Source organism: Coptis chinensis, chromosome 3 (genome assembly GCF_015680905.1).
Source record: "Coptis chinensis isolate HL-2020 chromosome 3, ASM1568090v1, whole genome shotgun sequence".
NCBI lineage: Eukaryota > Viridiplantae > Streptophyta > Magnoliopsida > Ranunculales > Ranunculaceae > Coptis > Coptis chinensis.
This window is the reverse complement of record NC_141458.1, coordinates 99,553,062-99,566,595: the sequence shown is the minus strand read 5'-3', so window position 1 is coordinate 99,566,595 and position 13,534 is coordinate 99,553,062. Positions and strand designations below refer to the sequence as shown.

Sequence of the window (13,534 nt, the reverse complement as noted above, 5' to 3'; positions counted from 1 at the left end):
GTGGCAAAAAGAAGAACGTATGCTTGCCAAGAGGTTTAAGCCCCAAGTAGTCGCTGCAGGAGGGAAGGTCTATGTATTTGGAACTTATTTCGGCTCTGAAATTCCAAATACTTGGGGTGAGGTTTTTGATCCCGAACAGAACCTATGGTCCGCTCTTCCTGACCCACCTCGTCTAGTCAGCAAACCTGTTGGATTACTTTTGCTGTGGTCGATAGTTATTCAATGATACTTGTTAGTGTGCACGGTGGGTTACCTATTCTCTTTTGACACCAAAAGTCTTTTTGGTGTAAAATTGAGAAGTCCCCTATTATGACAAAACGTCCTCGCTGGGTGCCTAGTGCCTACAGGTACTTCTCTAGATGGTGTGATGTTTGTGTTCGATTATGGCAAAGTGCTTGCTTATGATTTGGTTGTCGATAAGTGGTTTGAAAAGCCCGTCCAAGACATAGGGATTTCTTCTCCTCATGATGACCAGGTTCTGGGACGTGTTGCTGCCATTGGAAAAAATTCCTTGTGCGCTGTTTGGGTAGACTTGATGGTTTCTGATAAGTCTAACGATAATAATGATGATTTCATGCTCCTTCACTGTGTGGTCTTCTGTGTTGCTCTAGTTGGTAATAATTTGCACGCAATTGTTGAAAGGCGTTCAGCTTACATATTTCCTGGTTTCATGCTCAAATGCTGCTTCTCCATTTAAATTGCAATTGACTTTGCTGTGTATTTGTACCTGTCTCGTTGAGGTACAGACCTTAAGACTGAATGGTGAACTCTTTTATCACTTTATCTTGTTTACCCTTTGCTGTTGTGCACCTGTCTTTCTGAGGCACTGCACAGGTTTAGATTTGTGTATGAAGACTTTTTTATGATGATGTATCTTGTTTAGTTGATGCTTGCTGTTCCTATTACATTTTCACTTTGTTCTTCCTTTGGTGATATGTCCTTTATTAGGTTCTTGGTTGAAAGGATAATGTATTTTCAAAGCTTGCATAGCCTTGTGCATTAGAATCTCTAGAATTCAGTCGTATCAGTTTTGTAACATGTTCCCATACGAGGTAGGACTACATTCCGGAAGATTTTGTTTTGCTTCACAACGTTAAACTTGCCCCCCACCAAGGAGTCCGTTCAAGCCCACATCATATGTACCCGTCCGATCAACTCCACCGGCATTTAGCTTGACATTGGAAACCATTTATGTTACTTTGTTGGGTAGACGGTACAAACGAGGGTATGTAAGAGAAGGATATACTTGATTTCTCGTGTGTGAAAGTTGCTCCAGTGGACGATACTGTTTCTGCCGAGGTTCAGTTGCAGCTCACTCGAGGTTCACTCCAGTGCACTTTTTTCTTATACATATCGGCCATGTAAATCATATTAGAATTTAACCCGTGGCTATGCAACTCGAGTCATTATGGGTGAATCTAGTAAAATAAAATCGTGTCAATTTATTATTTTAACCCCAATTTTATTAGGAAAAAAATCAAGTTTTTCCACTACTTTTTTACATTTAATTAAATTGAACTATTGTGTGTTATACATACTCAATTTCACACGTCAATATGCCCATCAGTGATGCACCCACAAGTGCTTCAAATCCCATGTTATTGCGCAACACACTAATGTGTTCCCAGAATAAACAACATGCCTCACACGATCCAAGAATAAACATGATGTATGATTATAAAACCAATGACTCAACAGTTAGTAAGCTATATCTTTGAGGTCATGCAATCATTTTTTTAAGTTTAACGGCCGCAGAGCATGTACAAACCTTCAATTTCAATATTGATAATGTGGATTTTCACTTGTAACAATTAGTCTCATGGATCCCATAAATCCCATAAGTAACTAAAACATATCCACCTAATTCAATAGAAAAAACTTTGAAAAATAGAGTTGACATTTTGATTAAAACATGAGCACATATTCTGACACATACAACACTTTTAGAAAATGTAAGAACTAAATATGTGAGAAAGAAAATAAAAGAAAAAATACATTCAACAAGAGCATCTTCTAGGTTTCATAATATCTATTATAACAAAATATAGTTATTGTCTCAATATATGACCAAAAAATCAGGTTGTCATCGTTGGCAGAATTGGCATGATGTGTGCATTTGGTTTTCTGTCACTCAAGTGCCTGTAACAAAAACGAACTATATATTAGAAATCAATGATACAACACTCAAAACCTCCAAACTATATTGAAAATGAACATTTTTCTTAATTACTTTTACAATTGGTTTATTGATGGTTTTTTGTATAAACCAAACCTCTTTCCAGCAGAAATCTAGCAAAAAAATAGAAATTGTCAAGTTGAAAAACACTCAGTTCTCATCTTCTAACTTGGATTCTACTTACGCCTTCAGAAATCTCTCATCGAATTAGACCAAAAATATATGTATTAAGAAAGTTATAGCTATGATTCAATAAAATATTCTAGCTATAATTTTAACTATAACAAACCAAAAACTAAACGATACATAATTTCAAAGGATGTAATGGAGCAGCAGATGGACTTGCTAGCTATGTTATATGTACTCATCACTGATCACACATGGTGGTGCACAATGGCAGACTTTATATATAGCTCGTAAGATATCTAGAGATTTGTAAGGATATAGATAGATACATAACAGATAGATTCCATGTGTAAAAGAATCTATATAATCTATAAAAAAAATGTACGCAAAACAAGATTCTCTTGAATTTACTTGAAAAAAGCAAAGCAGTTCTCACACATTTCATTCATCACCAAACACATTAGTTTTAATCGTAACAGTACATCAAAGAGCTTGAACATGAAATACCTTAATGAACTTGAATGATTGGATTGAAGGGAGCCTGATCGGAATGAGCGATAAACAAACAAAAAAAAATCCACAAAATTAAAGTTAGTATAAAGACTTCATATCTAAATGAAAATTATTGTTACTGCAATATAAGCATTTGAAATATATATTAGAAATATCAAACAACACATATTACTCAGGACATTAACATTGTGGTCTTGCATTGTGGCCGCAGTGCAATGATTCGATCACCTGCACACGACAGTTAATGTTAAAGGAAAGATAGCTTAACAACATAAGGTGACAATCCAAAATAAGAATTAAGGGTGGATGCCCAATGTTTAGAGACAAAAAATGGTATGAGATGGTGTTATACTTGAGGCCCAGAGAAATAAACACGCGTTTTTTAGGAACATGGAATCCAAGTGATATTGACAAAAAATGTGCCGGAAGGGATTTACAACTAAACAGATAATGTTTACAACAAACTAATTTACAACTAAAGGGATTTACAACTAACAAAAAAAATCTCAGATAATTGCAACCATAGTACAAAATATCCCGATATATCGCGATATTTGGGGATATCTATCCAGATTTCAAATAAAGATATATAAATATCACGATATGTTCAGAGATATATACGACTGCAAATATCAGTAATATTTCAATGATATTTGTGATATTTGGTGTATATGACAATTTTATTTAATATTTATCATTATATTTCAAATAAATATAAATAATGTATCATGATATATCAAGAAATATCCACAATATCCACGATATTTGTCGATATTTTAGAAATATCCACGATATTTGCATGTGAAAAATGTCAAATATCCGGGGATATATCCACGATACATATCCAAAAATTGAATATCGGTAAATACCCATATCCTGATATTTTGTACTATGATCGTAACTATAGTATGTAACCATTATCAAATAATTTCAAACAGTCAAAGTCAAGACTCTTGGGAAAGCAAATATCAAGTGATTGCTTGAGCACTATGGTATATCAATGTACATAGTCATATGCATGTGCTGGCTTCAAGTACTAACATCCCTAACACTATACATTCAAAGGTCCTAAAGCAAAGACAATGATGAGTAATAAAAATCTAAAATAATATCTTATGTCAAAATCATTAAAATCGGAAGTTCAAAATCATAGATCATCAAAGATATACCAAAACAAAAGGGAACATACTGAATTTTATAGTTGTGCATATTTCTTGCCTACAATAATTTAAATTTGAGTAGATCGATCTATGCAAGTACCAAAATCAGTAGGAACGAAGAAGAAAAATTTACGTGAAATACCAAAATAAGTAGGAAGAAGAACATATAAGTGCCTAACAATAATTCTCTAAAAAAAATCTCTAGAAAGGATACATATTAAGTAGAGAAAAGATAGTGGTAATACTCATGATGACATGGTACTTGCCGAATTTGAAAGCTGGCCTTTGTTATTGTAGTTTGTGTTCGAGTTAAATGTTCGTGTTACGGAGGCTAATACTTGGAGGAATATGCCACATTCACCTAGCTGATTTTTCAATGGAGTATATATATGGGACTTCTAGAAAACCAATCCAACCAATTTAGTAGTCAACATATTCATTAGAAAAGTAAAATACTGATAAAATTATGTCATATGTACCTCCAATTCGTTTTTTCAACTTTTGTAAAATTAAATGTATAGAGACATAGAGTTCTACTGGAACTAAACCGGCTATAAAGCTACATGATAAAATGGGTAGTAGAAATTTCAATGCATGTTCACTCTAGAACACTAATACAAACAAATTTAGAAAATTGAACATAGTGTCACAACACTCTAGCTAAAATTGCTATTCAACTATGTGCTCTGCTCAGTCTCAGTGTGTCTGAGTTCCTTTCCTCTCTCCATCCTTACCCGCTTTTAAAAATAATAATAATAATGTTAGAATCTAGTATGCAACCGAGACAATTCCCAAAACAGTAAACTACAATTCTTTCAATTACACAGGACTAAACAAAGAGAACTGAAAAAAAAAGTATTTGAAGATCAAAGAACCACAAAGAGAGTACCCGTTATCTCCACCATTTGAAGAAGGTTATTGAAGAAGTATTGAAAGAGTTGAATTTGGAGTGCTTTTTTAGGAGTGCTTTTTTTTTTTTGCGTGAAGAAAAGGAAATATAGGGTGTTTTTTTTTTTTTTTTTTTAACCTTAAACTAATGATTGCGTCTGGAGATCCTTGTGCTCGAACGTGCGAGGACGAGAAGAAGGAATGTGCCACCAAGGTGTTAGCTTACTGGTTAGGAAGAAGAAAGGGTTGGCGAACTCGTGAGGAAGAGGAAAAAGTGAAAGAAAGAAAGGGTTTTCCACTTTTCCTTTTGGCGAACTTTTTCTTTTTATTTCTGATTTTTCTTTTTGGGAATTTTTAATAAGTGGGACTCTTAAAAGAAAGTGGTTCATGGTCGTAGGATCTCCCAAAACTATTTTCTCCCTAACCGCTTGATATAAACATGCGAACTTTTTCTTTTTTATTTACAATTTTTCTTTTGGGAATTTTTAATAAGTGGGACTCTTAAAAGAAAGTGGTTCATAGCCGTAGGATCTCCCAAAACTATTTTCTCCCTGACCGCTTGATATAAACACATTAAAAACCAAGCTGCTTTATTATATAGATTTGGACAAGCGGTTTTTTTTTTAAAGAAGAGAGTGTATATGTTAGACACAATTGGGTGGAAATGTACAGATCGTGCGGATACCATTGAAACTTTTGAGCCTATATATATATATATATATATATATAGGGGAGGGATCAATATACCATAGTTTATACCATGCCCCACAACTTTACCCACGAACTATAACCTAATTTTTTGTGGATATGTCTAACAAACCATGAAGATCACCTCCACAAAATTTCAACTCATTTGATAGTGTTTAACAATATCAAAAGATGATTGCAAAATCGAAAAATCTAGGCCATTAAAAAAAAATCAAAGTTGTCAAAAAAATTTAAATAGGTTAGAGGTTTCCAAATGAGCCAAATTTTTGTGGAGTATCTATCCGTAGTTAGTATATCATATCCACAAAATATTAGTTTTTAACTCATCTTGTAAAGGGGCGTGGTATAAACCATGGTATAAAAAACTATGGTAAACGGATCCCTTCCTATATATATATATATATATATATATATATATATATATATATATATATATATTTATATATATATATGGATATTTTGTTAAGTTACATACATACTTGGAGCGGACTCAAACTCAAAAGGAAACTCATACTTTTAATTTAGTATTTCTTATTCTTTCATTAAATATAACTAAATTGGGTCCCACAAATATATTCACGTGTCTCTCTTTCTTAATTCTCTCTCTATTTTATCTCCCCACACAACACACACGTTCTCTCTCCTTACTCTCTCTCTCCAAAAGTAAACACACGCTCTCTCTCCTTACTCTTTCTCCAAAAGTAATTTCTCTCTCATCTGACTTCAATTAATATATTTTTTCTCACCTCTCTCCTACCTATCTCTCTCTCCACTTTTTGCTGATGTCACTGGTTGTTATCAAATCTTTAGAATTCAGGTCATTCAAATCTTTAGAAATCAAGTCATTAGGCCAGCTAATTAGTATTCTACTTCATAAAAAATCTTTACGGCAACAATTTTACATTCAAATCTTTTCACTTTTTCTGCATAGATTTAATAGGGGCTGATACGAAAAATGCTTGTTTGAAGCTAGCTAGGATGTTCCAACGGTTCTTTGTGAACTTGTGAAGTACCAATCTTTGATTCAACTCTCTGACAGAGTTGCAAAGAGTGCGCTTACTTATGCATCACTATGTAGTACCTATTACCTAAACTGAGTGGCATGTATTGGATTCCTGATAGCTGCAAATCATTTGAGTGAATGTGTAAGATAATATATTTCAATGTTACTGAGTTACTCTCTCCTGCTGATTTTTAGACTTCTCAAATTGTTTTGATCATCATCATCATCATCCAGTCTCGAAAGAGGAGTCAAGTGATCTCTCTATGCCAAACAACTTCAGAAATAGGAGGGTCCAGTTAAGCTTTATGGTTTAAATTTGGAACCCACTCACCAAAGAGGAGGGTACAGTTAAGATTCCGTAAATACAATGATCAAGCTTCTCATCTTGTCAAACAAGAACCCATGGGCGTGGACCATCAGCCATAATTAGAAAACGATAGGGGATAAAGTTAGTGCTCTAATCAGTCAAAACTACAAAGCATTCATGTACGGATTGAAGGAAACATCAAGGCGTTGTTCTAATGAAAAGTGTGGTGCCAAATTGAAAGACACGGTTCTTGATTGGGAGGATGCCTTACCTCCAAAGGAGATGAATCAAGCAGAGAAGCACTGTAGAATGGCTGATGTTGTACTATGTCTAGGAATCAGGTGGTTATGGTGCTATTTTCCGTTGGCTGAGACGTTCAGTCGACAAAACGGGCTTTGCTCCCCTTTACAACCCTTTAATGGTTGTCCCAGCAAGGACATCGAGAATGACCGCAGAGAACAAGGCGGGGAAGTGCTATTGAAAGAATAAAAAGAAAAACAGTAAATAGTCCTCAGACATTCACATGCTTGGCCTATAGTGCGGATGATTTCTCGTGTTGGTTAGATGAAAATGAATATGTATATATATAATATAAGCATGTGGGACTACAACTATACTTTTGGTTTTTTGTCCCACCATTTTGTACTGTCAAAAACTGATGTCAAAACTGTATAGTGGAACAAGATAAACAATACGTGAACTTCACTGAGTTGGAAACTTGGAATCAAATCATTTAGCAAACATGTACCATGAACTAGCTAAAGGTACTTAAAATGATATGCTTAAAAATAACATAGGAACACCTCAATTCACATAAAAAAAATAACGTTAATTCTAACTACAGACTATTTAATTTACCGAATAAAAATGCCACCAGTTCATTATTTTCACACTTGATTCTCTCACAATCATGATCCACTCAAGGCAAACGTTCAACCTGTGTAGAGATTGACGAGTTACCACCACCATCTGCTGAACTCTGAGTGCTAGTTGAACCTGCAAAAGCTAATATTAACCTCAATACAAAATAAAAATAAAAGAGTACGTATTAAATAAAAATAATAAACAATCGAACATTACCAATCAACCGGACCGGTTTCTTTTTTGTCGTGTGATTGCCCGGTAAGTCCACATCCATTACTAGCCTTGCTTGAACTTGTACTTGAACTCGTGCCTTCTCTCTTTTTCCCCTTGCAATCTATGTTTCCCACCCCCTTTGCTTGCTAGCTAGATTGGCTCATTCAAAGTCACATGTCGAGGCATTTTTTCCTTCTGAGAAATTCCAACTCCTTTAATAGCCAGCACTTCCTTAATCATTTCATGTACCACTTTCAAATGTTGCTCATAGATTTCACTTGCCTCTTCACAAGCTACAGCGTCGTCATCAAGTACCCTTGAAGTAAGATGAGATAATTTTGTGTGCCTCAACAACATAAAGTCGTTACTACTTTCTTTCACCTCTTTCCCACCATCTGATATTATTTCTTCCACTTTTGTATCTTTCCTCCATCTACTCAATATATAAGCATCTTACAAGTAAACAATTTGACTAACTTTCAAGTAAGCCAAAATGTGTCTACAAGGAATTCCTTCAAATTCAAATTTTTTGCAGCTACAAGTAGCAAAATTTAGAGCCTTATCATATACAACTTTCCGCGGTCTAGAATCTCTTGCACTTGGCCTTTTCACCATGTAGGCAACCTGTTTTTCATCATCTACTGAACTTTCAATCAAGTACTCCAAACTCTCCCACAACTCATTCTGAAATTTAAAAAAAATAGACAAGGTATATATATCTGCCATCTGCTTCTCCATAGAAATTGGGGTTTTCATCACAGGACGCTCATTGCTATCAACATGATCAGCTTGCAATTCTTTATGACGTTGGTATTCAAGTGCACTATTAAATCGCGTAACAAATTCATTTAAAGAATTTTCTCTAGCGACATACCTCTTGAAAAATGCATGTGAACTTTCCGCTCTTTGACTACTTGACATGCCGACAACGAAAATGTGTTTCACAAATGACGGAACCCACCTAGAACGCATACCATACAATGCAGCTAACCAAATGTTATCTTTTAGTTCGCTTTTCCCTATTGTATCTTGCCACATTGCCTCAAACTCTTCACTAGACTCGGTATTCCAAATGCATTTTTGAAAAACATTATAATGATCTCTATAAATGATAGCATCCAATTTTTCAAAAAACTTGTTTAGAATATGCCAAATGCAGTATCGGTGATATGTATTTGGAAGAGCTTGAGCAATAGCTTTTGACATAGCGGGGTCTTGATCGGTGATAATCATTTTGGGAGGGCCAACTGACATTACTTCCATCCATTGTCGGAGTAGCCAAATGAATGATTCTGTCGTCTCGTCACACAGGAATGCATAGCCAAATATTACAGTCTGACGATGTTTATTTACCCCAGCAAATGGTGCAAATATCATACCATATTTATTGGTGTTGTAGGTTGTATCAAACACTACTACATCACCATAAAGTTTGTACGCTCTTATTGCCTTCAAGATCAGCCCGTAAAACAATGAGTCAACCTATTTTCGTTATGCTGTCTTAATTCGAAGAAAAATGAAGAATTTTTTCTTGCTCGACAAAAGTATTCCATCAATATCTCTGCATCATGCCCATCTACCAAGTTCTTTGCATCCCTAACAAAATTCCTAAGGTCTTTTTCTGTATAGCCAATATTTTCTATTCCACCCACTTCCATTGAAAGAATACTTATCTGCTGGTTTATAGGTATATTGGCCGAAGAAAGAACTTTAGACAATGACTTTTTTGTTTCAGATACACCTCGGTGGGATCTCAACAGATGTACTTTATGAGGGGTTGAAAGAGAATGGTTGTGACCCTCGATAAACTGGCTAACAATGTAACCCGATCTCTTCAAAACTGACAATTTTGCCTTGCAACCCTCACTTTAACAATCCCCGGCTTTTTTTTTTTTTTTTTCATTTTTTGTTTAGGTTTCCCCTCTTTGAAACAGCAGACTCCTTCCTAGTTATTTCATTATCTTCTTTATCCTTCTTAGTGGAACTACTTCTTTTACTTCAGGCATATAAACCATATCAGATTGTTCTTTTTCATCTGAGTTTAATTGTTCAAACTCCATATTCATTCGATAGATACTACACATAAATAAAATTGTAATTAATTAATATTTAATAAGAATTATTGAAAAATTAAATTGTAAATAAATTGAATATAACACTAAGAGACCCTGAATAGGGAGTATACGTAATAACCATTTAATAAAAAAATGAGCAAAAAAAACTAAAAAAAAATTGAACATACCGGCACGGGGACGCTGAAAAACGACTTCAGCTATATTATTTTGCTCCACGTTGGAACAATCCAAAAAGAAAAGAAAAGAAAAATGTGTGATAGTGAGATTGAGGTGAGAGACTATGTGTGTGGGGTCGGAAATAGAGAAGAGGGTTGGAAATAGAGAAGAGTACGTGACATCAGCAAAAAGTGGAGAGAGAGATAGGTAGGAGAGAGGTGAGAAAAAATATATTAATTGAAGTCAGATGAGAGAGAAATTACTTTTGGAGAAAGAGTGAGGAGAGAGAGCGTGTGTTTACTTTTGGAGAGAGAGAGAGAGTGAGGAGAGAGAACGTGTGTGTTGTGTGGGGAGATAAAATAGAGAGAGAATTAAGAAAGAGAGACACGTGAATATATTTGTGGGACCCAATTTAGTTATATTTAATGAAAGAATAAGAAATACTAAATTAAAAGTATGAGTTTCCTTTTGAGTTTGAGTCCGCTCCAAGTATGTAACTTAACAGTCCGCATGAGAGCAAAATTGTATATATATATATATATATATATATATACAGTCCCTCTCTTAAACGTAGGTACTTAAGATAATAACTAACGGAGTAAACCTCACAAGATATCCCACGAGATTTAGTCAATCCAAAAACTAAAAAAACCCACTCGTATATCTCTTTCTCTTTTATTTTCTCTCCCCATTTTTCTCTCCCATTTTTTACTCCCGTAACTCTCCCTCTCAACCAAAGGAACAAAAAAAAAAAAAAAAATGAAAAAGAAAATAAACTCTCGTTGCTCTCTCTCTCACTTCCTCTGTTCACTCGTGTTTTTCTCTCTTTCCATCTTTTGTTAATAGCTTCCATGGAAAGCTCAATCTATTCTAATATAGCAGCCTATTTTTTTTTTTTTTTGAAGATTTTTTTGTTTGAAGTTATTTGAAGCAGTGGTGAAACTTGAAAGTAGAGGTAAGGGTATGGATATGTTGACTTCGATTTCATATTTCTGAAACTTATTTCTCGTATCAAATTTTGTTGTTAGTAATTTTATTTTGTAGTTAAATTTCTTTTGGGGCATATGGCGTCTTGAATTTCAATATCATGAGTGATGGGTATGTCAATGGGCATGATCTAGTGAAGCTGAAGTTGAATTTGGTTTTACGTTTTGTTGTTGGCTTTCTAATGGTAATTGGCGTGAGGGAGTAAACTGGTTTGTCAAGCACCAATGCATCTAGGATCGGAGTACTTAATTTCTATTGGAAAAGAACGTCATTTGATTGTCTTGATCTTGTACTATGGCTAATTAGTATTAACTACACTGCCTAGTCCGGGTTTGCGACAAACATAAGCATAATATCTCTTGTGTTTCTCTCGTTTTTACGCTATTGAAATACGAGAGGAGGACAAAAACATAAAAGTTCAAGTGACAAGATCGGCTTAAGTTTTCAAAGTAGAAAAGACAAGTGACTTACCGATTTGGTTATGAGCCGAATAAAAGAAGTCGCAAAAGCTTAGCAGTAATCAAATAATACATTTTGAGAAATGAGATGTGGAGTATTATTTGGTGAATTGATGAGATGTTGCTATACTAAAACAAATAATTAATTATTACTATATGGTGTTTTTTGGTAATAAGTTTAATTTTTTCTTATGTGTTAGGTTATAGTGATGGAGAATTCGGAACTCGATGCAGAGAGTGGGAGCTTAGGTGCTGAAAATTGTGAGATCTATACTCCTCAAGAATCAAATGACGTGAAGCCAAAAGTAGGTCAAGAATTTGAATCATTGGATGACGTTTACAACTTTTACAACGCATATGTAAAAATAGCTGGATTTAGTATACGTAGTTGGACTCAACAGAAGAAGGATGGTGTAACAGTAAGAAAGGAATATGTTTGTTATAAACAAGGAAAAAGTTTACTAGTAGCCGATGTTGGGCAAAAAAGGCGTCGGGGTAATATAAAAGAAGATTGTAAAGCAAAAGTAGCATTGACGAAGACAAAATCCGGTGCATTTGTAGTTAGTATGTTCGTTGAGGGGCATACTCACTCGTTGTCAACTCCGAGTAGAGTACACTTTCTGAGATCTCACCGTGGCTTTTCTAATGCCCAAAAATGTTTAACGCAACAACTTAGCATGGTTAATATACCACAACATCAACAATTCAGCTTGCTTGGTGTGCAGTCAGGTGGGATAGAAAACATTGGTTTTATACAGAAGGATTTATATAACCAGAAAAGGAACAAGCGTAATGAGATGAAGGGCCACGATGGAGATATGTTTCATGAGTATTTAAAATTGGAACAAGGAAAGAATCCTTCTTTCACTTTTAAAATTGTGGCAGATGCTGAACAAAGAATTACTCGTTGTTTTTGGACAGATGCAACCTCTAGGCGAGCATACAAGTTTTTTGGAGATGTGGTTATTTTTTATACTACCTATAAGACCAATCGATATGGATTGATTTTCGCACCATTATTTGGGGTTAATAATCATGGCTAGACTATTTTATTTGCTTGTGCTTTTTATGTGATGAGACCACAGTGTCGTTTTGTTGGTTATTCGACCAATTTTTAGAAGCTATGTCAAGCGACGCGCCGAAGATGATTATAACAGATCAGGATCCAGCAATGACAAAAGCCATTTCTCAAGTTCTTTCAACTACTTATCACAGGTATTGTAATTTTTTCTTTTCTTTTATTTTCTTTTTATTTCTTTTGACATACTAAAGATTTGGGTACTCTGTCACAGGTACTGTAGTTGGCACATATTAACGAAATTTTCCGAGAGATTAGATATAGTTAAGTATACTGAGTACTATGGTGAGTTTTCAAGTTGCATATGGAGATGTGAGATGAAGGACGAGTTTGACTCCAAATGGAATGATCTTGTTCAAAGGAGTGGTTTACATGAAAACAAATGGCTACAGTCAATGTACGATATCCGTTCACAGTGGGTGCCTGCATATGTGAATCATATTTTCTCTGCTGGTATGTCAAGTAGCAGCGAGAAATGAAAGTGCTCATTCATTCTACAAGAGGTATGTTTCAAAGGAAAATTCTTTAGTAGATTTTATGATTCAATTTGGTAGGGGAATTATGCACCAACGCCATGAAGAATTAATGGCTGATAACAAAGATATGATTGAGAAACCTAAATTGAAAATGCCCCATAATTTTTTGGTACATATGGCTGATGTTTATACACTTGAGTTGTTTTTTAAATTTCAAGATGAGTTGTGGGAGAGCTTGAACTATAGATTTGAGCTTCTTAGTGATGATGACAGTTGTTGTGTTTATAAAGTTGAAAGGAAAATCTTGGGGAAGAAAGTGGTGGAAACGTATAGAGTGCGGGAAGTT

At 34.8% G+C, this 13,534-nt stretch overlaps 3 protein-coding genes across 3 annotated transcripts; 2 read left to right on the top strand and 1 right to left on the bottom strand.

The window, feature by feature from the left end:
• Positions 1–8,108: 8,108 nt before the first annotated feature.
• On the bottom strand, positions 8,109–9,335 carry LOC147512100 (protein FAR1-RELATED SEQUENCE 5-like). Its single transcript, XM_086598649.1, has 2 exons — positions 8,498–9,335; positions 8,109–8,410 (listed from the first exon to the last, which is right to left on the bottom strand). The coding sequence occupies exons 1-2, from the start codon at positions 9,333–9,335 to the stop codon at positions 8,109–8,111; spliced, it is 1,140 nt and encodes a 379-aa protein (XP_086454775.1).
• Positions 9,336–11,276: 1,941 nt separating this feature from the next.
• LOC147512099 (protein FAR1-RELATED SEQUENCE 5-like) lies at positions 11,277–12,677 on the top strand. The gene is made up of 2 exons (XM_086598648.1): positions 11,277–11,360; positions 11,835–12,677. The coding sequence occupies exons 1-2, from the start codon at positions 11,277–11,279 to the stop codon at positions 12,675–12,677; spliced, it is 927 nt and encodes a 308-aa protein (XP_086454774.1).
• An 80-nt stretch (positions 12,678–12,757) lies between these two features.
• LOC147512098 (protein FAR-RED IMPAIRED RESPONSE 1-like) lies at positions 12,758–13,191 on the top strand. The gene is made up of 2 exons (XM_086598647.1): positions 12,758–12,849; positions 12,927–13,191. The coding sequence occupies exons 1-2, from the start codon at positions 12,758–12,760 to the stop codon at positions 13,189–13,191; spliced, it is 357 nt and encodes a 118-aa protein (XP_086454773.1).
• The last annotated feature ends 343 nt before the right edge of the window (positions 13,192–13,534 follow it).

Excerpts from the sequence above, each read along its gene's own strand:
- LOC147512100 (XM_086598649.1), bottom strand. The coding sequence starts at position 9,335 with ATGATATTTGCACCATTTGCTGGGGTAAATAAACATCGTCAGACTGTA. Across the intron at positions 8,411-8,497 it reads GGCTCTAAATTTTGCTACTT|ATGCTTATATATTGAGTAGA; the intron begins GTAGCTGCAAAA and ends TTTACTTGTAAG.
- LOC147512099 (XM_086598648.1), top strand. The coding sequence starts at position 11,277 with ATGAGTGATGGGTATGTCAATGGGCATGATCTAGTGAAGCTGAAGTTG. Across the intron at positions 11,361-11,834 it reads TTGTTGTTGGCTTTCTAATG|GTTATAGTGATGGAGAATTC; the intron begins GTAATTGGCGTG and ends CTTATGTGTTAG.
- LOC147512098 (XM_086598647.1), top strand. The coding sequence starts at position 12,758 with ATGTCAAGCGACGCGCCGAAGATGATTATAACAGATCAGGATCCAGCA. Across the intron at positions 12,850-12,926 it reads CTTTCAACTACTTATCACAG|GTACTGTAGTTGGCACATAT; the intron begins GTATTGTAATTT and ends ACTCTGTCACAG.